The sequence below is a fragment of the Euprymna scolopes genome, chromosome 20, assembly GCF_053919585.1.
Source record: "Euprymna scolopes isolate OS-2025 chromosome 20, ASM5391958v1, whole genome shotgun sequence".
Lineage (NCBI taxonomy): Eukaryota > Metazoa > Mollusca > Cephalopoda > Sepiida > Sepiolidae > Euprymna > Euprymna scolopes.
The window spans coordinates 1,105,532-1,132,370 of record NC_136501.1 but is presented as its reverse complement, the minus strand read 5'-3'; the positions used below and the strand labels follow the sequence as shown (position 1 = coordinate 1,132,370).

At 35.0% G+C, this 26,839-nt stretch overlaps 1 protein-coding gene across 5 annotated transcripts in view; it reads left to right on the top strand.

Annotated features, from left to right (window-relative positions):
* The window catches only part of LOC145241281 (uncharacterized), a 292,029-nt gene that overhangs the window by 148,055 nt on the left and 117,135 nt on the right, over positions 1-26,839 (top strand). For 4 of the 5 annotated variants that reach the window (XM_080104025.1, XM_080104024.1, XM_080104021.1 and 1 more), the window contains exons 22-29: positions 531-678; positions 5,061-5,174; positions 11,217-11,326; positions 16,511-16,612; positions 19,518-20,925; positions 22,094-22,197; positions 22,909-22,971; positions 25,631-25,702. In XM_080104025.1, the coding sequence (XP_079960151.1) occupies positions 531-678; positions 5,061-5,174; positions 11,217-11,326; positions 16,511-16,612; positions 19,518-20,925; positions 22,094-22,197; positions 22,909-22,971; positions 25,631-25,702 (2,121 nt within the window). The remainder of the gene's footprint in view (positions 1-530; positions 679-5,060; positions 5,175-11,216; positions 11,327-16,510; positions 16,613-19,517; positions 20,926-22,093; positions 22,198-22,908; positions 22,972-25,630; positions 25,703-26,839) is intronic. The other variant, XM_080104023.1, reaches the window with a different exon arrangement.

The following is a 26,839-nucleotide window of genomic DNA, read 5'->3' as shown; positions in this document are numbered from 1 at the left end:
AACTGTACACTTATTGTCTCTATAGACACACGACGGTCCTTATCCATGAAATTCTTTATTTGGCCAATCAACTCTAGTGTTCTAACTTCCTTACTCTTCCCACACCTCTCATCATTCCTCACAAACTCCCTGCCTTCCTTGAATCTCTTATGCCACTCAAAAACTGATGCTTAATTCATGCAAGATGGTCCAAAAGCAGTCTGCATATTTATCTAAAGTCTCCTCACGTCCAGATTGCAATTTTGAAATTCACCAGCTGTAACAATCAGGCTTTAGTAGGATGTATTCCAATTTCTGGTGTAGCTGTTCATTTGAACCTGGCATCATAAAAATTGATAAATCATCTCATAAGATATGTAGCAATAACATATTAAATTTTCAAGGGTCTACGACAATTTTAAATGCATGTGCAAAAAAGTCTGGAAACTTATTGGAAGCACCTTATATTATGACAAAAGTTCAAAATGTTGTAAATCCATCAAGAGTCAGGCTGAGGGTAATAGTTTGAAATCTAAATGATTTTTTTTTAGGCTGAACAAGATGCACGCTCAAAGAAGATCACTGAAGAATTGGATCATGCACGAAGAATGGTGAACCATCTCCAAGACTTGTTGAACCAACGCCAGCAGCAACTGATAGCAGAAGGCGGACAATCTAATATGTCTGACCAAATGATTGGTAAATTATTATCTGTTTCTTTATAATTTTGAGAAGAAGTAGAAGCATTGAGATATGAATATAAGACGTTTTTTAGACATGGAATTTATATATTAATAGCGTAGTACCTTTAATATACGTACGTGTGTCATGGTTGCCAGATTATAAATTATTCAATTGGGAGATCCTATTTATTATAAAGGCGGGTAGAAAGTGATAATATACTACAAACATTAAATTAGTATATAGATAATTTAATGTTCGTAGTATGTTAGCACCTTCTATTCTCCTTTTTAATAAATAGGATCTCCCGATCACCGTAAAAAAAAGAAAGAAATATAAAAAAACTTATATCACTTTTGAACCGTAGGTAATACTAAAATATGCCTTCTTTATTAAATACTGGTAGATATGTTCAGAAAATAACTCGTTCCTCTATCAACTAAAAATATCCCCATCACATTTGAAGACACTTGTTGAAGAAGCGTTATTGGAAGCATCAGCACTTTTGTAAGCAATTTTAGATGGAGAGTTTAGTTTTAGTTTTGAAACCCTCCCTGTCTGTATAACTGTTTAATGTCTTCATGTTAGTCACGATTCTTTGTTTTAACTTTAAACTTGGTGTCAGTCCCTTGGGCTGATTGTGAGACCTGGTCTCAATACAAATCCGTTTCGTCTCGGAAATGATCGTACACATAATTGTTTTATTAATTAATTCTTTTAACATATGCAACTGATTATTTCATTAATTTCTTTATTTCGTATCTATCTATCTATCTATCTATCTATCTATCTAGTAAGCTATAAAATATATATGGCAATTAAGCTACACATAATATTCTGCATTTCATCATCATAAAGACTCATCAGGCTACAATTCTCTCTCTCTCTTTACACACACACACACACACACACACACACATATATATATATATATATATATATATATATATATATATATATATATATATATATATATAAAAGAGCAAATAGTTAATAAAACATGTTAAAAAACACGTTGAAAAAGAGTTAAAAACATATTTAATTTGAAAATGAAACACTAAATAAGTGGATAGTCCTTAATTCGCGGAGTTTCAAAGAAATACTTTCCTTCTCATCATAGGGCAGGAATTAGCGAAATGCGGGATCGGATTTTGCATGCAAAAGTATTGGATGAAACTGCAAGTAAGTCAAAGATCTTACTTGATAACAAAAAGTGAAGCAGAGGGAATAGGGCGAAGAAAAAAAGTGATTTCACTGAATGGATAGTCTGGTGAAAGGTAAAGTATCCAATGACGGTAAAATCCAAAAGTTTAAATCCAAGAAAGTTAGTTAAATTTCCATTCGCACAAGTAAAATCCAAGGAAATCGCGTAATTTGAAGATGGTCCAAAATAATCCAAAAGGCCGAAATCCGTGGAATAATTCACAAATAGGTACAAGGAAAAATGGGAAATAATTCCAATAATATTATTAAAAGAAAAATAAGATATGCGTTAAACTCGGCTGCCGAGACAAATATATATATATATATATATATATATATATATATATATATATATATATATATATATATATGAGCAAACAGTTAATAAAATATGTTAAAAAACACTTTGAAATCTATTTAATTAATCTGAAAACATATTTCAACATATTTTATTAACTGTTTGCTCATATTATAAGCTCTATTTCCTATTTGGTTTTATCGAGCTTTTATATCTGGCTGAGATAATTTTATAAATATTAATTCTTTAATATTTATAATTTACTTTAATTTTGCCATCTTGGATCATTTTGGTAAATTCAATTGTAATTTTCATTTTATATATATATATATATATATATATATATATATATATATATATATATATATATATATATATATATATATTTAGGCAGCATCTTCTTATTTAGACAAATATTATTGAATAGCACGGAATTATTCTGCTTTACAATTTTCTTTTTTATCTTCTCCAATCTTCGAATAGTCCTTTTTGTTTTCTTCTCGAAATTGTATAAGTTGGATCCATAATCGCGAGCGCTTTCGACAGAAATGCTTCTATCATCCTCAGGCATATTGTAGAAATAAATATAGAAATTGTTTTTAAATTACATATATATACATTTTTTCATAGTCACGTGGTAGCTTGTTACAAATTAGGTGGGCGGACGACTTTTGTTTTATATCCTTTTATATATATATATTAAATATATTTATATACATATACACACATATATATTCAAAATTTATCCCAAACATTTCAAAATGTTTCGGCTGCACTCATAATTAATACTATTTATCTGAGACGTCTTTGTTTTAATGTACAATGCTTCGAGTATTCTTAGCCTATTTACATTTCTCTCACTCTGCAATACTCTTGTATTTTCTACCATAATTCTTCCAAATTAGTCATTAGCAATTTGAATCAAATTAGTAATATCCAAGAAAATTATCAACCTGTTAATATATATTACCGTAACCAGTTACACAAAAACTAAAAAATCAGTGAAAGTATTCTTTAAAATATAATCCGTAGATACGTGGCTCCCAATAATAATAAAAAATAAAATTTATTATATATTATAAAAAAAAATACAAACAAGCTTTGTAATGAAAAACATTTCGCGGGCAAGTGACCTGTTGGAAAGGACCAATATAGTTTACAAATTCAGCTGCCCAATAGGAGAGTGTATCTCCAATACTAGTAGCTACATTGGTTCAACAACTAACACATTGTCGCGAAGATTGACTCTCCACCTCTCTGACTCTAGCTCCATATCATAACATTTGAAGGGACATGGCTGCCATCATTCGGAATTTCGAAGAATTATGGTAGAAAATACAAGAGTATTGCAGAGTGAGAGAAATATAAATAGCCTTAGTATACTCGAGGCGTTGTACATTAAAACAAAGAAGCCTCAGATAAATAATATTAATTATGAGTGCAGCCGAAACGTTTTGAAATGTTTGGGATAAATTTTGAATATATGTGTGTGTGTGTATATGTATATAAATATATTTAATATATATATATAAAAGGAAAAAAAAGTTCGTCCACCTAACTTGTAACAAGCTACCACGTGGCTATGAAAAAATGTATATATATGTAATTTAAAAAAAACAATTTCTATATTTATTTCTGCAATATGCCTGAAGATGATAGAAGCACTTCTGTTGAAAGCGCTCGCGATTATGGATTCAACTTATACAATTTTGAGAAGAACACAAAAAGGACTATTCAGAGATTGGAGAAGATAAAAAAGAAAATTGTAAAACAGAATAACTCCGTGCTATTCAATAATATTTATCTATCTATCTATCTATCTATCTATCTATCTATCTATCTATCTATCTATCTATCTCCCCCTCCTCTCTCTCTCTCTGTCTCTCTCTTTCTCTCTCTCTCTCTCTCTCTCTCTCTCTCTCTCTATATATATATATATATATATATATATATATATATATATATATATATATATATATATATAAAATTCCAAGTTAATATTTTTCAGAGGTAAAGCAACTAATAAAGTTTTAACGAGGTTAATGCAAGTCTGTGCAATACCGAAGTAAGGCAACATATACTTTTTATTTGTTTTACATAAGCACTAATATGTCGCTACACATTCATGAGCATGTTTTGGTCAGCCAGTTACAAGTTACTAGGGACCTCAGGCGAAATTACTTATACAAAAGTTTAATTCGTAATGAAGATTATACAGGAGTTTATAAGAACTGAAAAATTTTCCTTATGGTTTTCGCGTATTGTATCTACTTTATTTGTTGGTGATATATTATGTACTATTAATCCAACATTCCCCATTTGTAAAAGTCGTTAAGATCCTAAATGTTCCGAATGTATTTTTAAAATACTATATTTGACGAACAGATAGAGAAAATCTCTCTTTACACGTGTTTTTGTATTATTTGCATTCATCGAATTACTGTTCTCATCTTGAGTGTCATTTTCATAATGCTTCGTTTAATGTAACCTCCGATCAGGTGTATCTGGTCGAACTCGGGAATGTTTCTGTCGAACTCGGGAATGTGGACGGAATTTTAAATGAAACCCTTTTATTTACTTCATGGGGGTAGCATGCTCTTGTTCCATCAGCCATGACTGGATAGAGGTCCTAAGTAATTCGCAGTTGCATTTTTCGGCCGCCTACACTAAATATTGAACCTTCAATCTTCAGGAGAATATCACTTTCACAATTTATTTTTTCAAGTACTTTAACCACTACGCCATTAGTCCGTCTCCAAGGTTACATAGACTGAAACGTTATGAAAATCTCACTCAAGATGAAAACAGTAGTCTGATGAATCCAAATAATACGAACAACCAATCCTCATCTCAAAAATTCAGAAACGTCATAATATATTTTGTTATTTGATAATTACAGCAAGTCAAGAAGAAGAGTTAAGTCATTTGTATAAAATCCTTGAAGCCCAGCGTGAAGAAATTGAAAATTTGAACGCTGCTCTTGACCAGTTGATGCATCAGAATGCAGACACAAGTAAGTGGAACGTATATGTGCATTAGATATTTTTATCTTCCGAAATGTACAAAAGACAAAACAGTAAAAAACAAAAAATTAGGCAGAGGGATGCAACATTTCATTGGTGGAGCAGAGGTTGAAGCTTAAATGACAGTTCAGGTTGATAACTCTCTTTTTTTGTCCAGGAGTGAGAGACTAGTAGCAGATGTACCAACCCAAATGTGACAACAATATTCCATACATGGGCGAATGACTGAATAATAAAGGTCCAAGGATCGACCTCTGAGTTACACCCACATTTATATCATAATGTTTAGATGTTCGACCATCGAGGACAACATGGATTCTTCTCTTATTTAAGAAGGATTTCATTATGTTAAATATTCGTCCAGTGATACTGTATGATTTGATTTTCCTGAGAATATCATCGTTCCAAACCCTGTCAAAAGCCTTAGATATATATCTAGGGCTACTGCCCTACCCTCCCCTTCTTTGTCTAGTACATGGTACATATGTTCAGAGATTACAGTTAAGATATCTGCTGTAGAACAGACTTGCCTGAATCTATATTGTTGGTCGGTCAGGAGTTTAGCAATTGTAAGGTGATGGACTAAAGCTTGATTAATTATGGCCTCAAATGCGAAGAGAGGGAGGATGCTTAATGTAACCTGTTTATGACTTTTATAGTTGATAGCTTTCTATTCAGTCTTGAGAAACAATAGATAATCTTTGTAAGTATGCCTACACACGGAATCTGTTGTGAAGCAAAGGTTGCACAATCTTCACCTCCACTTCTCCTCAAATAGTATTACTTGAATGCACTACCAAGGAAAAGTCCAAGGCGACTAGAAATAATACTGCGATCAGCAAACATTCCTCCGACATACAATACTTGGTATCCCCATATATGGCATAATCATGATGGTACACTGGTTCTCATTAGACCACTAAAGTTAAGCAACTTTGATCCTAGTCAGTACCAGATGGGTGACCATTTAGGAATATCAGGCATTGTATGTAGGAAGACTTTGACACCTCCTTGCAAGAACTGCAAAAATCTAACATTGTTATCTCCCCTGATGGGGATGTACATGCAACTGGGGACTGCTTGTCAATTTGATATTCCCATGAAACTTCCTCCTTTGGAGGAAGTTGGTTCAACCCGCTTAGAGTGAATGCCTCTTTGGGATACTCAGTATTCCTAAATGGTCACCCATTTAGTATTGACCATGCTCAACGTTGCTTAACTTTGTTGATCTAATGAGAATCAGTGTGTCAACATGATTATGTTGGATATTTAATCGCTAATAAGTATCCAGTTTAATGACTGGATTTAATTTGTAGCATATTTGCATGATCAAAGGTTGTATTCTACTGTTAAGTGATAATATTCTCATTTCTCCAATGCACACACACACACACATGAACGCATACACACACAGAGACACACCTCCACTGGACCATCTGTAAAGAATTAAACATCCAATGTAGCAGCAAATCCTGGGAACATCAACCTGAAAGAACAGTTGGAAATGACTTATATACCATACAGTACGAACATGTAATACCCACAGCCACCTACTTTGAAAATGCTGCTGTCAAACCTGACATAGTTATATGGAATAAGTCAGAGAGAGTAACAACCTTGGTTGAAGTGAGTGTTCCTAATGATGGAGGTCTGAACAGAGCTGAAAGAGAGAAACCGACCAAATATCAATATATATGTATGATATGAAAAGAAAAAACTGGAATCTTAAGGAGATATCAATCATACTAGTTATTATAGGTGCCACAGGGCTTATGAAGAAGAACCTGAAGTCCTACCTAACTAATATTCCTGGTGAACCAAGTGCAAAAAAGATCCAGACAATTGCACTTAAGGGAACAATGAGGATACTAAAAAGAGCTCTCGGTTTGTTTCAATAAAAAGCAGGGCAATGTTGGCAGCTGGTTTGTCTGCCCCATACCCAGCGATACAATCGTCAAAGGAAGAAAAAAAAAAAAAAAAAAAAGACGACACACACACATACATTAAATAAATTGCCTTCAAGATAAAATGTTACTCGTAACTGTTGGTGATACTGATAAGAATGCATGTCAACTCTTGCTTGTTATTTTTAGTAATACTGGTTTTATCGAGATTATTTGATGGTTGCATTGTAGGGGGGGAGGAGGGAGAGGAAGTGAGGTCTGGCTAATGTCAATTGGGTCATTTGAAATGTCCTGTTAGACATTGCAGATTCTTGCAGCAGCAGCCATTGAAAAATCATGTGATGTTATCAAGACAAAATTAAACAACTAAATTTCATGTCTATGAATAGAAAATCACCCAGTAAGTGAATTAGCCAGATTTTTGTTTTCTTTTAGGTCAACCCTTTATGACCTAGTTGAACTAATTCGTTCAGTCGTAAATACATGAATATAAGGCATAAATACACAGGCGGCAAAAAGAAAGTCTGCACTTGTATTTTTTTTCAAAAACTGCAAATTTAAGCTAAATTTAATGTAACTGTTTAAACAAATTATACCTCATTTGATTCACCTTTTATTCTTCTATAATTTTACCTGTTGATATTTGATTTTTAATTGAAATATTCTAGTGTTCACGTCAATTAAAAAAAAAAATAACTTTAAATTGAGGAGGCAAAAAGAAAGTCCATACAATGGAAAATTGTTATTTAAATGTAACTTTAGGACATTAATGCAACACAAATACAACAGGAACACAATAAACTAGTTAATATTTAGTAGCATAGCCCTTTTGCAAATTTGACAGTCTACACTCTTTTGAGAATTCCTTGAATTAGACTGCAGCAATACTCCGGGGAAACGGCATCCACTTTTCTTTAATTTTTGTCCAAAGTTTTTCCAAATTTGAAATTTTATCATTGCGTAGCTGTTGCTTGATGTAATGCCATACGTTTTCGATAGGATTGAGGTCTGGAGATTGTGCAGGCCAATCCAATCGCATAATATCATGCTCTTCAAGGAACCTCTTAACATTGCTAGCTGTGTGAATGGGAGCATTATCCTGCATAAAGATGGGATTATCATCCAAGTTCCGACCAAAGTAGGGTAGAAAATGCTCACTCAGCATATTAATGTACTTGGTCGAATTAATTCGACCTTGCAAGCTAACTATAGGCCCTAGACTATTGGTACTAATAATGTCCCACACTAAAACTGAACCTCCACCACCTTGCAGCGTTGAAACTAAGCACCTAGGATTAAATTCTTTGTCTTTCCTTCGACGGACGTACTGCCTACCATCACTGCCTAGCCTATTTTTTTTTTTTTTTACATGGAGATCACCACTTATCAGAAGCCACGAGGATAAGGGTTATTGTGTGTACAGTAATCAATGGGATAGTATTGTAGTAATATCGAAAATTTGATAAAGTGTTATTACTTAAGAGGACGGTTCATCAATCCACATCTATTGAACTTGCTTTCATCACTAAAAAGCACTTTTGACCAATATGAAGAGTCATGATCTTCATTGCATCTGATGAAGTCCAGACGGCTCTTTCTTTTCTTTACAAAAATCATTGGCTTGCATCTTGCAACATATCCTCGCAAATTAAATTTGGGGAGCCATTTTAAATCTTTTTCTTATGCTGTGGATCTTGCTAGCATTGTCTTCCCTGTTAGAACTAACTCTAGTACAACCAGATTTAGGGGCATCACGAACACTGCCAGTGTTCTGGTGCTTTTGCACAGTCTTTCATACCGTTTTCTCATCACATTTCAATCTGCGGCCGATTTATCGATTGGATAAACCAGAAAGGTGGAGATTAATGAGCTCCTAACGATCACTAAGAGAAAATTGTGGCATATGGACTAAAATGGAACAAAAATTACGATTAGAGATGCTTTGTTGCCTGTCAGTGGATATTTTAAAATGATTTAGGGGCGATAATTTAAGCTGATTTTAAGCAAATTTGTTGCTGCATCTTTCTTTTTGCTCCTCAAATTGAAGTTATTTGTTTTAAATTGACGTGAACACTAGAATATTTCAATTAAAAGTCAAATATGAACAGGTAAAATTATAGAAGAATAAAAGTCGAATCAAATGAGGTATAGGTTGTTCAAACAGTTACATTAAATTTAGCTTAAATTTGCAGTTTTTGAAAAAATTACAAGTGCGGACTTTATTTTTGCCGGTACTGTAAAGAGGGAATCGATTCAAACACGCTTTGTACGTATTAGTTCAGTATCTTGGTAGATGCCAGATACCTGCAGATTGCAACTGTCCATTGCTTACATTCAGTATGCCGCCATCTGTCTCAGAAAGTGGAGGATTTCGTTTGTTGTCATAAACACACTTTTTTCAAACACTATGGATAATAATCAAGGAAAGTTTATGAAATGGAAAAATTCCAAGCGGTAGTTTAACATTTGAACTTCATAATAAAAGATCGTTATAGTGAAAAAGTCTTAAAATCATAGTATCACAATCCTTTAAACTAACTAAAATTAACAAGAAATATTTTTTAATCATCTGCATCATAATTCAGGTCATAAAGGGTTAAAGAGTTTTGGGTTGAGGGGCGAGTGGGCCTCGTGTAGATGCGATATTATGAATGAGAATTTGTAGGCCAGCGGATTTCATTTCTCAGCTAGAATTCAGTGAGAGCGACCAACATCAGTGAAATTGCCCATTTTTGCAATCAAATCAATTGATTGTCTTCTCTTGTTGGGGACCCACCTTGGTGCACCAGGAGGAAGCTTCCCATGTCTCCCTGCAGTGACTAAGTCCACAATGCATTGTAGTCTATATTGTACCGTAGAGAACCTACTATTGATTGTATAAAATTATTTTTATATAATGGCTTGAATTAAAGTTTAAAATACAAAAATCAAGTATCATGGTTCAACTGTGCTTTAAGCAGAAACATTCATTTCGAACGCGCCCCTGTCTTATCAAAGAAACTACTGTTGATTTTATATGCTGGGGCCTTCTCCTCGTGCAGTGGTAAAACTTCTCAAATACACTTGTGCTGTTAGGCTATTAGACTATATAACTTTGGTCAAAATTAGACTGTTCCTTTTTTAATCGGAATATCTTAGATTATCAATTTTTGATACTTATCGGAGGCATTCCAATATGTAACCTATCTAAGAATACTCCCAGACGCATAAAATACATTTGTGTGAAATTAAAAAAAAATTGGCCCAGTTGCTTCGGAATCCATAGGGAAAGAACTCCACACACACACACACACACACACACACACACACACACACACACACACACACAATATGCTTTTTATATATAAGTAGAAATAGAGATATCAACTTAGAATATTTAAATTTGTTTTAAATTCATTTTTTTCTAAACTCATATTGTTTTATTATTTTTTTATGTGATTTCGTACTTTTCTTTCTCTTCCTACAAAAGACATATCAATATTTTCCAGATATCGGAAAATATCCTATATCTTTACAAAGCCACAATTCGCTAATGCATGGAGTATTGTCGCCACATATGAGTTGATACATTTACCACTAATTTTTCACTCTTAGACAGGGTCTAAAAAATCGTCTCAAATCTAATAAGTCTCATACTATCAGCCAAGCTCAAACCTCTGTCTCATCACCACAATGTTACATCCCTGTGCTTGTTCTACAAGTATTTACATGAAATGTGCTCTGATGAACTCATTGCACTTGTGCCCCTTCAACACACATACTCCCAACTAACTTGACAAGGAGCAAAATCCCACTCCATTCACCGTAGAGGTCTCTAGATGCAGCAAAGTCTTCTATGCTAATAGTTTCTTCTCTCGGACTGCTAAACATTGGAATTCCCTCCTTATTTCCTGCTTCTCTGTCTGTACTAACCTGCAAAAGTTTAAATGTAATGTGAACAGGCATCTCACTGCTTAATTCCCCATAGTTTCTTGTTAGCCATGATCCCAAATAGCAACCCTTTATATTTCATGTGGCAATATGCATTGTTTGTTGCGAAAAAGAGTAAACAGTTACTGTATGTTTTGCGACAAATAAATTTCTGAATTAAAGACGGATTGAATTTCATCAACTTTTCCTTTTTTTCAGTGAGTCCTGCTTACGATGATCAACTCAAACGATTGCAAGAAAAAGTTGGACGATTGACAAAAGACATTGAAACTCAGTCATCATTCGTTAAAGGATTTCCTGTGTCAACGGTAGAATATGTTTTCATTTAACTTGGTCAACTAAGCTCCAACCCCCATCTCATCACCTCAATGTTGCATCTCTGTGCCTGTTTTACAAGTATTTTATTAATGGAATGTGCTCTGATGAACTTTGTGCCCCCTCGACGTACACATCCCCAACAAACTTGCTTAGCAGCAAAATCACACTCCTTCACTGTTGAGGTCCCCAAATACCAGAGAGATTTCTACTCTAATAGATTCTTTCCTTGAACAGCTAGACTTTGGAATTCCTTTTTGCTACATAATTCCCTGACTGTACTGTATACAAAAGTTTAAATGTAATGTCAACCAACATCTTGGTTATCTTTTCTAGGTATGGTCCCAAATAGTAGCCCCTTACATTCAAATGTCGATGTGCCTTGTTGAGGGTGAACGTAAATAAAAAACAAAAACAAAAAAAACAAAAACAACAACAACAACAACAACAACAACAACAACAACAACAACAAAAAAAGATCATATATTTGAGGTTCCACAATCATACGGTACTCAACGCTACTTAAGAAAAAAGAAAAACGACTTTGTAACCCGTGTATCTCAAGAACTAATAGAGATATTCGTTCGGGGTTTGTTTTAGAATGAAGTGTAACGTCTATGCTATCACACCATGTCATGCTCATTTCAGCAATGATGATAGTTGTGATCTAATGATGATTATTGTGAGAACGGTAACAATGAAATTTGTTATTATTGCCTGTAAACATTAATAAAATTTAATAAAGTTAAAGAAACAGGACAAAAAAGTTTTACTGCACTTACATTGCTTCTTAGTCATTTTGTGCTGATGTTGGTGTCAACATAATCCATGAATGCGTTACGATCATCCGGATCATTAGCGTCATAAAATTTTTCACTGACAGCCACAGTTGTCTTGTGAGGTTGGGTTTTCTTCCATGTCTTGACAGAGAGATTTTTATTCATCTGCATATCTGCAGAGATAAGAGGCGTGTGGAGGGGATACAAAGGTGAGCAGAGCCTTCACATCAGCTCATGTAGAGATGAAAGTCGCCTTCATAATCATTGGATTTTGACCTTGTTGTGAGAGGCATTTTGTACCTCTGACCAGTACTCAGTGTGTAGAAGAGTTTGGGGAACACAGTGGGATACATAACTTGTTTTCCCTGTGGCGTTTGGTACCGTATGATTCTAGTGGCCTCATTTATACTTTGGAAAACATTGTAAAATTAGAAATATGCGAAATCATTTTGGAAACCAATTTCAATGCTAAAAGTTTTTTTTTTTTTTTTTTTTTTTACAATAAATGAAATCAAATATTTCAGCCAAGATATCGTTATCTTTCTTTTTTCCCCTTTATTTTCGAACTGTAACAATGAATGCTGCCAGTGATAGCCGATTTCTCCTGGTGTCACGTGGAGGCGGTTAATAATGTCTAGATTTTGTGTAGAGAGCATGCTGGCGACATTTGTATGAGTAACGGATCAAATATTTTAGATTAAAAAGTAGCGTAGAATTGAAAATATAATTAAATTTACTTCACAGTCAACTGAAATTTTTTATTATCCATCGCGTGCAAAACTTAGATTAATAGTATAAGATATTTTTCTGTTTTATTTTTTAGAGATGATGGACAACTCTATTTTCTTTGATTGCAGATTTGGCAACTACCGGTTATTTTGAGTTCAGCTTGGTTCAGCAATTCATTGTGAACAGAGCTACACGCCACACAGCGCATGATATAATCAATTTATTGAGAGAAACATTTGATTGTTGGAAAACTGCTTCTGTTGTACGAGTATTCAAGAACTCTGGCGAAAGGACTGACCCATCAAATTATCGCCCCATTAGCCTTCTCCCACTTTTTGCCAAAATATTTGAGACCTTAATTAACCATGCTCTAATCCATCACCTTACAGATGCTAAACTTCTGACTGACAAACAATATGGATTTAGGCAAGCCCGTTCCACAGCAGACATCCTAACTGTGATCTCTGAACGTATATACCATTCACTGGACAAAGCGGAGGAGGGCAGAGCGGTAGCTCTAGATATATCTAAGGCTTTTGACAGGGTCTCCTCAGGAAAATTAGATCATACGGTATCACTGGTAGAATACTTAACATAATTAAATCCTTCTTAGATAAGAGAAAAATCCAGGTTGTCCTCGACGGTCGTACATCTAAACAATATGACATAAATGCGGGGGTGCCCCAGGGTTCTATCCTTGGACCTCTATTGTTCCTGATATTCATAAATGACCCCCACGACAAAATTGCCTCTGAGATAGGTATATATGCTGATGACATTACACTCTATGGCAAGCACAACAGGAAGACGAATGAACACATTTCTAAAGAAATGGCAGAAACACTAGAGGAAGACCTCCAATCTGTGGTGGAATGGGGACAAAAGTGGTTGGTTGCGTTCAATGCTGCCAAGACTAAACTAGTTTCATTCAATAATTACAAGAAACCCTCTCTACCACCTATAGCAATGGCCAACGACTCTTTATCTGAGAGTACATCTTTCAAACTCCTTGGCCTAACGTTCACAGGAAACATGAGTTGGAACAATTACATTGAAAGCATTGCCAGGGCCGCTGCAAGAAAGGTGGGCTCTCTCTACCGTGCTAGAAAACTACTAACACCCGAAAGTATACTGTACCTCTATAAGGCCACCATTCGCCCATGTATGGAGTATTGCTGTCACATCTGGGCTGGTGCATCTGCTACTAGTCTCTCACTCCTTGACAAGGTTCAAAAGAGAGTCGCAAACCTGATAGGCCCTGAACTGGCATCTAAGCTTCAGCCTCTGTCCCATCGACGAAATGTTGCATCCCTCTGCCTTTTCTACAAGTATTTTAGTGGTGAATGCTCTGACGAACTGCAATCACTTGTGCCCCCACGACGTGAGCACCCTCGACAAACCCGGCAGGCTGCTAAATCCCACCCCCACACTGTAGAGATCCCTAGATGTAAAAGATCCTTTTACTCCAATAGTTTCTTCCCCAGAACCGCTAGACTCTGGAATTCCATTCCAGGTCCCTGCTTCCCCAACAGTACTGACGTGCAGAAGTTCAAGTGTAACGTGAACCGGCATCTTGCTGCCCAAATCCCTACATAGTACCCCAGTAGTTGTTGCCCCTGATAGTAGCCCCCTACACCAAAGTGGCAATGTGCCTTGTTTGGGGTGAAAATGTAATAAAAAAAATAAAAAAATAATAATAATTTTACAAAACTGGTCACCTCGTTCATGCGATTTGACCCCATTAGTTTATTTTCTCTGGGAATATGTAAAGTTTACAAACTGGCAAAAACTGATATTTTTATTTGTGCCTACTCTTAGCTTTTCTCGGAATATAATCTTCTACGAATTTGTTAATATGATTCTTGTTAATTGAAGAATAGTAATTGAAGATTGAAGAAGAAAATTGGACGAATCGAGAAACTTGGATGCAAATTCTTAACAAGGAGCTTCGACAATGGACTTTGAATGGAATCAATCCTCAAAACCTGCACACTTGGAAACTGAGATTGATGGAAATAAAAGAATAAAATAAATAAAAAGAATAAAATAAATAAAAAGAATAAAATAAATAAAAAATATAAAAGATAAAATAAATAAAAAGAATAAAAGAATAAAAAGAATAACCATATTATTTGCATTCTTTGGACTAATGTGCTCATCTGGAGTTTTATTTTCACAACGTTTTCTTGGCCATTTTTCTGTCGAACTCGGGAATCTATGCAGGATTTAAAATGAAACCCTTTATTTAATTCATAAAATTAACATGCTCTCGTTCCATCAGCCATAACTGGCTAGAAGTCGTAAGTAATTCGCAATTGTGTTTTTGAGTCATCCACACTGAGTAGTGAACCTTCAACCTCCAAAAGACTGTAACTTTACAATTGAATTTTACCAAGTATTTTATCCACTGCACCATTACAACTGAAAGATTCCCAAATTTTGCTAGAAAGATTTGCGAGTTTGACAAGATAAACCTGAAAAAGGTCGGAGGTTCCATCGACTGAAACATTGTGAAAATCACACTCAAGATGAGAACAGTAGTTTGAAGAATCCAAATAATACAACTAATCAATCTTTATCTCAAAAATTCAGAAACGGAAAAAGAATGATGATGATGATGATGATGATGATGATGAATAGGAGGAGGGGAAGGGGAAGAGTCATATCAGTTGATTGCTGTTTGAATGTACATCACACGGCACATTAAACATTGATACTTTGGCTTATAGCAAATAGAATATGAGCCATCATTGAAATGACCTTTTGTTGACTGATGTGCAGTTCTAGGAGGTCCATCCTCCCAGGCCATTGCTTCCTGTCTTTCAGATGGAGTAAGTTTATTGCTTGCTTCCTGAGGCGCTCCTACCGAGGAATTCCACAATGGCTGCTCCACCCATTTTTAATACACCAGAGTGCTCCTCCTTCCTTCAAGGGCGATGACTTGACTCTCTCTTACCTTTCGACCTTGTGTCATATTTTCCTGCAATAGGAAGGAAGTAGTGTTGGGACGATTAATTGAAATTCGAATCGGGAATCGGAAAGATCGCAACTTTTTGAGGTATTGGAATCGGAAAAATTTGTGCTGATTGTCTGATGCCAAAAACGATTCTTTCAATTACCTTTATTGTATTTATGTAAGACTTACTTTTCCGTTACTGTTACCAATGATAAAATGATAATTATTACTGTATTTTGAACTACCAGTAAAACTAAAATCTATAAACTCCCCCCCCCCTATGTGTATTTTTACTTTTCCGAAAAATATATGCACATATGACATGGGTATTTACAGTAAATCCGAAACCCCTCAAAAGAATTTAGAGCCAAATATTGAAATATTTTTTTTAAAAAATCGGAATCGGTAATTGTATCGGAATCGAGGAAAAATATTAGAATCGTCCCATCACTAGAAGGAAGTAAATAACACCTTTATCGTTTGGTCAGGTCAATTTTTATCTCACTTGGGTAAGAATATCAATTGGTTTAGGTGGAACAATAATTTGTATATCGAGTTTTCTATGAGTAAAAACTCATATGAGCTTCTGCTGACCTTATAGTTGACACATGTGACAAGAGTTTGCTTATTTTAATAAAGTTGCTATAGTTTTCATTGCACCAATTAATTTCCTCTTTAACTCATGCAAATCCCATATTTGAATTTCATTGCAGAGCACCAACGTTTCTCCTGTTGCTGATATTGAAAAATCTGTTCCAGGAACTTTGACGGCACATCATAGACCTGTGATATCCGCGGAACCAATGCCTAATTCGGTAAGTGATTTCATTACATCAGTCGTATCAGTAGTTCCAAACCATTGTGCTGCTGCACACTAATGTGCTGCAGAATGATTACTGGTGTGCCGTGAAAATAGCTAGAAGTCATTTAAAAAAAAATGTAATTTCGTAATCATGACAACGTTCAATTACAAATCACCGTATTTCTGGAATCTAAACGTTTCATGCAAACTAATTGGTAAGCTTTTTTATAGTTTGTATTAGTGATATATATATATATATATATATATATATATATATATATATATACATATATATATATACATATATATATACATATATCTATACACATATATATATATATATATACACACATATATATATATATATATATATATATATATATATATATATATATATATATATATATATATATACACATATAAAATAGGTTAAGGAATTCCAACGAAAGAAAGATGTATATTTAAACGAAAGAAAGATGTACCACCTTATTTAAATTATATATATATATATATATATATATATATATATATATATATATATATATATATGTGTGTGTGTGTGGTTTGCAAAAAGGGTCGAAAGCAAGGTTTTTACCTGACCCTCTTCAAACAAAACGACATTTCTACACAAAATAATAGACAATTTTTCAGTATGTGTCTGAGAAATCACTCTTTTTACGGTACCATGTCCATGCCGCAACGATGTGGATGCCGAAAGTTTTTAGTCGCCTTACGAGTACACACACCGACTTTGAGATTTATTTAATAGATAGAAGATGAGATTATTAATTGAAATATCAGGAGTCTTTTAAAGTATCAGGAAATGGCATCGGAGCTGAATAATTCAGACCCGATTCCGATATCAAAATAATACCAGATATTAAATATAGGATATGTTGATTTATGGGAATAAAAAATCTCATTATATGATCTTTGCTTTTGTTTTTGTTTTTTATTGAAAAAAAAATTATGAGTATAAACTATTTATTTTTTTGATAGGTTGGCTGAGTAAATTAAATTCACACACACACACACACAGACACAGACACACACAGACACAGACACACAGACACACACACACACATACACACACACACACACACACACACACACATACACACACCAAGTGACTTTTATATAAGAGTAGAGATAGAGATAACTATACTTATCTATCCACTCATCCATTTAAAAAAAAATCAACCAGACCTAATTAAAAAAACTGTCCGCATCACTGAATATATAGGCATAAATATACACATTTATATACTCATATGATGTGTCGCCAATAAGTTTCCAGACTTTTTTGTACAAGCATTTTAAATTGTTGTAGACTCTTGAAAATTCAGTATGTTAATGCCATACATCTTATGAGATAACTGGCCCATTTTTATGATTTCAGGTTCAAATGAACAGCTACAGCAGGAATTGGAATACACTCTACTAAAGCCTGATTGTCACAGTGGATGAATTTCAGAAATGCAATGAGGATGTGAGGACAATTTAGAAGAACGATATGCAATAAAATTCTGTTTTAAACTTGGAAAAAATATCACGGAATCGTATGGAATGGTTCAGACTGCTTTGGACCATCTTGCATGAATTGAGCATAAGTTTTTGAGTGGCATAAGAGATTCAAGGAAAGCAAGAAGTCTGTGAAGGATGATGAGAGGTGTGGAAGAAGTAAGGAAGTCACAATACCAGAGTTGATTGGCCAAATAAAAATTTCATGGATAAGGACCGTCGTATGTCTATAGAGACAATAAGTGCACAGTTTGATGTCAGTGTGGGAACTGTACACACAATTATTCGTGAGAAACTGAAGATGTGGAAGATTTGCACAAAGTTTGTCCCAAGGGTTCTCAGAGAAGATCAAAAAGAAAAACGTTGTCATGACAGCAGGGAGATGTTCCCCACCATCCTTATAGTCTAAACCTTGCTTCCTGTGACTTTTGAACTGAAAATGCGATTTGTGTGAACTTTGTCCCAAAGGTGCAGTTCACAACCCCATCCTTGTCACAGACGATTTGACCAAGCTTGGCATTAAGACAGTTTCTCATCCTCCCTATCGTCCAGATCTTGTTCCCTGTGACTTTTGATTATTCCCTTAGCTTAAAGGCTGTCGTTATGAAACAATTGAGGAAATGAAAGAGACTTTGATGAGGATCATGGACATGCTCACACAAGAGGACTTTCATGGGGCCTTCCAGAAGTTGTTGGATCGGTACAACAAGTGCCTTGCAGTTGGGGGAGATTACTTCGAAGGAAACTAGAGTTTCATGTGTGTACTATCAATAAAAGTGCCCACACGAAAAAAGTCTGGAAACTTATTGAAGACACCTTTTACATAAAAAAAAAATCAGCCAGACTAAATCAAAACTCTGCGTTAAATATATAAATATGCACTCTTTGCCATCGCTGAAATGTGGGACCGTTGTGCCTGTTTTATTTCAATGGCAAGTGCTCTGACGAACTTCAAGCACAACGAAAATATCCATGACAAACCCAACAAGCAGCAAAATCCCACCCATACACTTTAGAGATCCCGAGATGCCGTAAAGCCTTCTACTCGAATAGCTTTTTCCTCTGAACTGCTGCAGTTTGGAATTCCCTCCCAAGCCCCTGCTTCCCTGACTGTACTGACATGCAGAAATTAAAGTGCAATGTGAACAGATATCTCTCTGCCCCTTCATAAATAGTATCCCTGCAAATCAGGTCCCAAATAGTAGCCCCTCCTGAATAAATGGTCCTGTGCCTTGTTTGGGGTGAAATGACAATAAAAAAGTAATTTCCATTCATTTATTCATTAAAAAAAAAAATCCATTAGAAACAAAGAAAATTATTAATCAGGATGAAGCCATGCATTAACGATTTATCAAACATTTTAGCATCATTTTATTTTGTTTTTCCTTCTCTTTTAGCAGGTTTCAAGACATAATGACTATGTTTCCCTGTTGCATCCAACACAGGAGGGAATTTCTTCTGCAAATTTGCAAGAAAATGGTAGCCATGTTTTTGCAGACAAAACGAGCAGGTTGACAGATGGACACTTATTATTAACAAATGATTCTGCAGGACCATCTTCAGTAAAATTTTCTCCACAATATCCTGTTACTGCAAACCAATATGTTCCCCTATCCTCTACGCAAAGTAATGTGATGGTCCAACCTGTTTCGAAACATTCTGCTCTGCAACCAGAAGCTTTTTACCTGAATAGCATTCGACCACAAGAAGAAATTAGTGTTACACGTGACCAGATTGTGACTGAACCGATTCGTGGACCTTTGATGTCTCATACAAGTAAAGTTTTGGAAATCAACCCCTCACTGGAAGGAGGAATCATAGCTCCACCAAGTCAAGGAGTTTTGAATTTGTCCATTAATCCAATTACCCAAGCACAGACACTCCCTTTAAACAATTCAATTACTACTGGTCTTACTGCAGACAAATTGATTTCAAGCCATTCTCAGCCTTCAGGATACAATCAATCTCTTATGGGAGAAAAACAAATGGTCTCTCAAGAAATGAACAATCCTGGAATACCAATTGGTTACCAAACATCTGGTGAACAGCCAACCAGTTACAAATTAACTTATCCACCTCAAATTAAAGTACGGGAACCTATGCCAAACAATTTTCATCAAGGAGCTCTCAAAGAGAACATGTTACACCAACCCGTAGGTGAAACTGGACATTATTATCCAACATCAATTCTTCCCCAGGGGACCAGATCTGTAATGGGCACCCCCTCTGCACCAGTACAGACCCCATCTTTTTCTGGTCCTACTTCGGGAACCCAAATATCACAAGGGCCTTCATTGAGCCAAAAGCCTCAGTCTGCCTCACATGAGCCGATTGGAGATCAAATATTTATCAGAAGAAACTCGATGGGACAAACTTTTCAAGGCAGTGCTTTGGGTCAAGCATCTCCTTATAGGAAATCAGTAGCTTTCCAACAACCCCTTGTATACTATGAACCTGCTCCTTCTCACTATGCTACAAATCCGATCCATGTTGCACCTCAACAAACATTTTCTCGTGACGCATCAGGAAATGTTATTTCAAATCCAAACAGCTACCGAACATATTCACCTCAGGTTTTCTTAAATAAGCAATCCGCTAATTTAGAAGCAAAACCTACTGACTCGTATACCCGCAGCAATCAACAATATGCACCTCCAGGAAATCGACAGTATCAACCCGAATATGTGAGTACGAAATATCCAGTTATACCCGGATCACCTGTGGCATCCAGCTCTCCAATAGATTCTCCTAGTTCACCTATGTGGGCTCAAACGTCAAACTTTGGTGAACAGTTTAGCCCAATCAGTAAGTAACATTACTTTTGTATATTTTTTATTTGAAAACAAACTTTATAAAAATTTTATTGAAATTGTCATGTCGGATATTGACTTTCTGTGAAGTGACAAAATCAGACTGGAACCAATCATCATCATCATCATCATCATCATCATCATCATTGGAAAGATATCGGGTATTTATGGAAGAGATCACGTGAAGGTTGCTAACATCATTGATTGTTTAGTTTTTAACAAGATTTATTTACAAGGACAGAAACAAAAAAAACAGGTTGACTTGATGTGCATGTCAGAGCAACCAGATACATCTTATATGGTTAAAATCTTTCCGGTTAAGAGGGCAAAAGAAACCCCATTGGAAGTCATATGACTTCCTAAACTTAGTCCAGAGGTGATCCCTGATCTTTAAGACTTTTCTACTATGGCAGAATCCACAGTAATGGATGTTCATCTCCATTTGATGCAAACATGAGTTTGAGTGAAGGCTAATTCTACAGATCATTGTGCAAATCGTTTCTTGACTCTGACTAGAAATTCTGTTCTGTTTTCTATGTAATATTATTTGATCTCTGCATTTTAGTGCATTTTGTTTAGGGAGGTGGCCCTTGACCAACTGCTTTAATCACACCAGCTGCACCGGGTTTATTTCCGTTTGTTGCTTATTGATTATCTAACATGTTGCTTATGCAGAGAGTGATCTATGCTAATTTTTTAAATCGTATTTCCACGTTTAATTAAAATTTTATGATATGTTTTTTTTTCATTCAGTTGTAAGGTTAAAGTACAGAATAGGTACAAAACACCCTCCCCTCTCCATGTTAAGAATGGCTTTTTAAATAATAACGTTATTATTTCAGCACGGATCACTCTCTGCATGAGTACCCTTAACGTATACTATGTAATGCTCACTAAAATTCATACTAGTTAACATAGTCTCTACTTGCTGGCTTAGGGTCCCAATATATAACAAATGTTTGTAAACTGTTTATGTGAACATAAATGCACATGTATGTAAATCCAATTGTTTCTACCATTTAATATTCCATGTGTGTTATCATAGATAACACAATGCAAAAAATGGTGGTTCAGGAAAGCTACATCCAAACATATGCGTTACTAAAAATACTTAAATATGAAATCTTTGTTCGCTTTACAATAATTTTGTCTCATCTTTGCAGAAGCCGGTTTTAATTTACAACCAACTTTGAAAAGGAAGACAAAGGAGAACTTTACGGAGGACGACAAAAGACTTTTCTGTAATGTTCCTCAGCATCACAATTTGGTAAATAGCACGCAACATTTTTTTTTTCTTGGTTGAAGTGGGAAACATTGTTACCTCTTCTCTTAAAAGGGGAAGAAATAATGTTTTCAGTATGTTTGTCTGTTTGTTTGTATCTAAGTTGTACTTTTAGCCAGATTATACAAAAACTAGTGCACAGAGGTTTATTGTTACCTGCCTCCTCCTTCTAACGAGCTAAGGTTGAACCTATACTTTTTTTTCTTAATGGAAATCATTCTACATAAGACATGAAACAGCTTAATATAAGGAGCTAAGAAAATGCTACTTCAAAATTCAAAATTAGCTAACAATAAGTCTTAGACGAATAAATTCAGACTCAGAAAACAGTAATATTTTCCTATTTGTCAGAAACATCGCTCATGGAATGTGAGGACTAAAGGATAAAATAAACATTGTATTCATTTCTTGCTCAGTTTTAATCGATAGTCCATGCACTAGGATGCATAGTAGACAAAAGAATGCCTTGCTCGGATGCATAAAAAAAAATTGATATCAATTGCATGTTACTCCCCCCAGCAACACTTTAAATATTTTTTATTTTATAGCATAATGCATGGATCTTCTCAGGAAAAATAGTAATAATAAATATATAATTTATTTAATAATAATTTAATAATATATGCGTACTCCTCCCTCTTTGTGCTCACAGGTTCAATTTGTTCTCTTGATGACGCCATCATTCTTTCTTTCCAGGAAGATTACCTGGCGAAGATGCAGGATAAAATTGCTTGGTTAAAGATGAAATTGAAGAACCAGGTAAGAATGAAATCTTTTGAATTGAGTTATGTTTAAAAAAAATCAACTTTTTTTATGACTTTGTAATGTTGTATATTCACTTGCACCATAAGATGTGGCACTAACAATGGAAGGTGGACTTCTGCTGAACTTTAATCTCAGATTGAAAATGAAGGTGTTTAGTTCTCTTCCATTACAAAAACTTAGACATCAGGGTCGGAAAGTGGGATTGAAAAGTCAGCGCTTCTGAGGAGGGATACTCTAACCTGCAAAAAGTGCCTGGGCAGCCCTGTCGGCATTCCCTAGTGTGAGCGTCTCAGGCGATTAGCAATAAACTAACCCCTTCTCAGAGAGAAGGCAAAGTTTGAAAGGGTGGAACCTATAGAACTGCACGTAACTTAATTCCCACCGCAAAATAAACAGGGACCAAATCATTACAGGAATGGTCTAATCTGTTGATTTTCGGGGCCGACGATATTGGAAATGAAAAATCTAAAACGATGTGACAGGTGTTTACCAGAAGAATGTATTTATCTCCCTTCCACGACAGGAAGATTAGACAAGGTAGGATTGAAAAGCCAGCATGCCCGACGAGAAGCACTCCAGCCTGCAAATCATACCTGGGCATCCTAGTTGTCATTTCTTGGTAGAGGTTGCAATTTTTATAAGAGATGTACAGATTCAAATTTGGAGATTAAAAAAAATGACGTACAAAAATATGCAGAAAAAAATGCTGAAGTTGTCTTTTAGGTAATATTTCGTCAAAGTTTCTACATACTGTTTCTGGGGTAGTGCAGCTGTCTTTTCTTTTTTTTACAAGGGAGTCACCACTTATCAAGGACAAAAGATAAGGGTTAATGAATGTAAGATGGTAGCGTAATAATCGTTTATGGTGTAAACTTGGTAGAAATTGATTATTTAAGGGGACAGCTCAACAAGAACTTGTTTAGATTAGACTTGAAGACTACCATATTGTAGTCAGCCGGAAAGCAGAATAAACTTTCACAGGTGGGCAGTTTTAGGAAAGAATTTGCTTAGAATTAATGACCAAATCATGCGAAAAACACATTTTCACTGTAGGCAAATTTGAATTAGTAGATTGAGATAGTTTGTGCTAAGCAATTTAAGTGACTAAAATAGGAATGAACCAATTATTAAATATTAATATCATTGTTATGTTTATATTTTGTTTAAAAAACAGTATCTTCCATAAAAAAGTCTAGTTGGTCTTAGAATAAAAATGTTGTATGGGCAGCCGCAAACTAGAAGAGAAAACCTTTTCAACTGTGTTTTATCAGAAACTTGGGATTGTTAGGATTTTGGATGTTTGACTTAATCAGCATCTCAAGTAGTTTGAAATGCCATCTTCCACATTAACTTCATATGTCTGAATACCTTAGGTACTATGATGTGTGGTAGACCAAGTAAGACCTGATTTGAGTGCATAAGAAATGATTTGGTTGCATATAGCATGGCTGATTGATATCCTTTGGGCGAAATGTAAGAATTCTTTAAAGGAGACGAAATGAAAGCATAATTTCTGGAAACACTGATGGGATAATAGGTTTAATTGAATGGTTGAGCACTTTAGCATAGGAAGATTTTGATTATTAAGTTTTATGTCTTAATGTAGAGGGGAAAATCGACATTACTTTATTATATAGATGTAATTAGATTCTTTAAAGATTTTCATGAATTTCTAAAAGCTGACCAACACATGTCAACATGTAAAATGGACACTAAATCGATGATGACGATGATGATGAATATGGTGGTGGTAGTGGTGGTGTAGGAACTTTGTTAATTTTAAAACTATTATGGAAAAGAATGTTTTACCTCGAGAAAGATTTTGCGTTCTGTATTGTGATAATTCTTACTCATCCCTGCACATACATGAATTTCATTCAGCTATAAAAGACCATTTTTTTTATCGAAATTGCTTCAGACAAGCCGTGAAGCCACTTAATGTAAAGAGCTAATAAGAACGAAAGATGATTGTCACAAAGGCAGGAAATGCCTATTAACCTTAGTCTTGAAAAGGCCAAGGTTAAAGGTAAAAGGGAAACAGTGAGCAGAAAGAGTTTCACAAGCCTGCGGTTCTTGGAAAGAAGCTACTGGAATAAGAAGTGTATTATGATGAGGTATAAAAACAGCGAATTGATGGAAATCACTAGATCAACGACTCAAATAAGTTGGAGCAAAAGAAGGAGGAAATAGATAAGACAATTCTGGAGAATACATACCTTAATAGAAGTTGCAGAAAAGACTGAGACTAGCAACATCACGTCTGTGAGAAAGAGGTTGCAGAGAAGATGATAAGGTGGGGCCAAATAAATTGCAGGTTTCTGCACTTCATCAAAAAGCGTTAAATGGAACAGTGCTTCACCAGCCCGAATATGACAATATATATATATATATATATATATATATATATATATATATATATATATATATATATATATTTGCTAAGTAATCAGTGGTCAATTAGTTTTGAATCGTGTTGAAATATTTGATTGTGATTGTTATTTCTTGACAGTTTTTGACATTCAAACATTTATCAGTTGACAGTGGATTTGTAACTTCATGGCTTTTTTGTGAACGTCTAACTTTAGACTTTCGACCACCCTATTTATCACTTTACTCATTTAAATTTCATTTTTTTGTCTTTTTTCATTTCTAGAAACAAAGTAAAGAAGTTATGGCATTAAACAAAGGAAGGAAACTCATTTGCCGTCTGCAAGATGAATTGGAGGTAAAAACTAAAACTCTTTGATTTTCTCTTTTACATTTTAAGGAGACATTTATTACTAAGGGAGATTTTGTATCTGTCTGTCTGAAGCTGGAACTATACTATTACTTCTTTTAATTGTACTCTTATATATTCGCTATGACAGGTTATAAAATATTTTGTTTATTTAAAATAATCTTTTCGGTTTCAAAATGACAATGATGATATTAATGACGGCGTGGGGGGACTTTTGTAGTGGAGAAGAATGTGTCACTTTGCTCGCCCATCGTTGCCGCTTCTTATTTTTGTTGTTGTTGTCAGCTCTTATTTTATTGGCACAAATGACATCAAACATTCCACCATGCATTGTCTTGAAATGTCAGTCAGTCTTGCTGACCTAATCTCCGGGGATTCTATGTATCCCATTTTGACTTCTTTGACACCATTCCCGGGAGCATTTACATCCAGGAGCTGACCAATTTTCCTTTGACGTCATTCCAAGGCACCTGGATTATTCAACAGTCCTATTTTTTCAATGTTCAATTTAGGTATGATAGTATCTGTTCTGCTGTTATGAGATCATATTTGATATATTTTGTATGGATAGGTTATTCACTAACAATAATTAGTGGTGTTCCCTGGAATCTGAGTGAGAACAAATCTCCTCAAATTTCCAGCACTATCCACCTCTTTGAATATATAACACAAAGAAAAGAAGGAAGGGGAAAAAAGAAATAAAAAAGGCAAGACAGTCAGTCACATGCAGCAACAGTCTCCAAGGATTCTCGTCACCCATTATCCCCGTGATCCCCGTGATTGCCTTCTATGTAGCTGACCTGGAAGAGTTTGTACACAAGCCACAATATTTTTACTTTGTGAGACCGCCCAGTTATAAAAACTGTGGACGCCGCCATCTTGATTCTTTCCTCCCTCCCCCTAACAGCTCGATTGCACATGATGCACAAGCTCTAACCATTCTTCTCCTAAGCCGATACTGCTTGATTCCAGTGGCAAGAAGTTCAAGACAACTGGAAACAATGTCAAGATAATGGAGAGCATGCATAGCACCTGGTATTCTTAAATGGTAACCCATTTTAATAGTGACCAGGCTCAACAATGCTTAACTTTGGTGATTTAATGGAAACAGATATGTCAATGTTA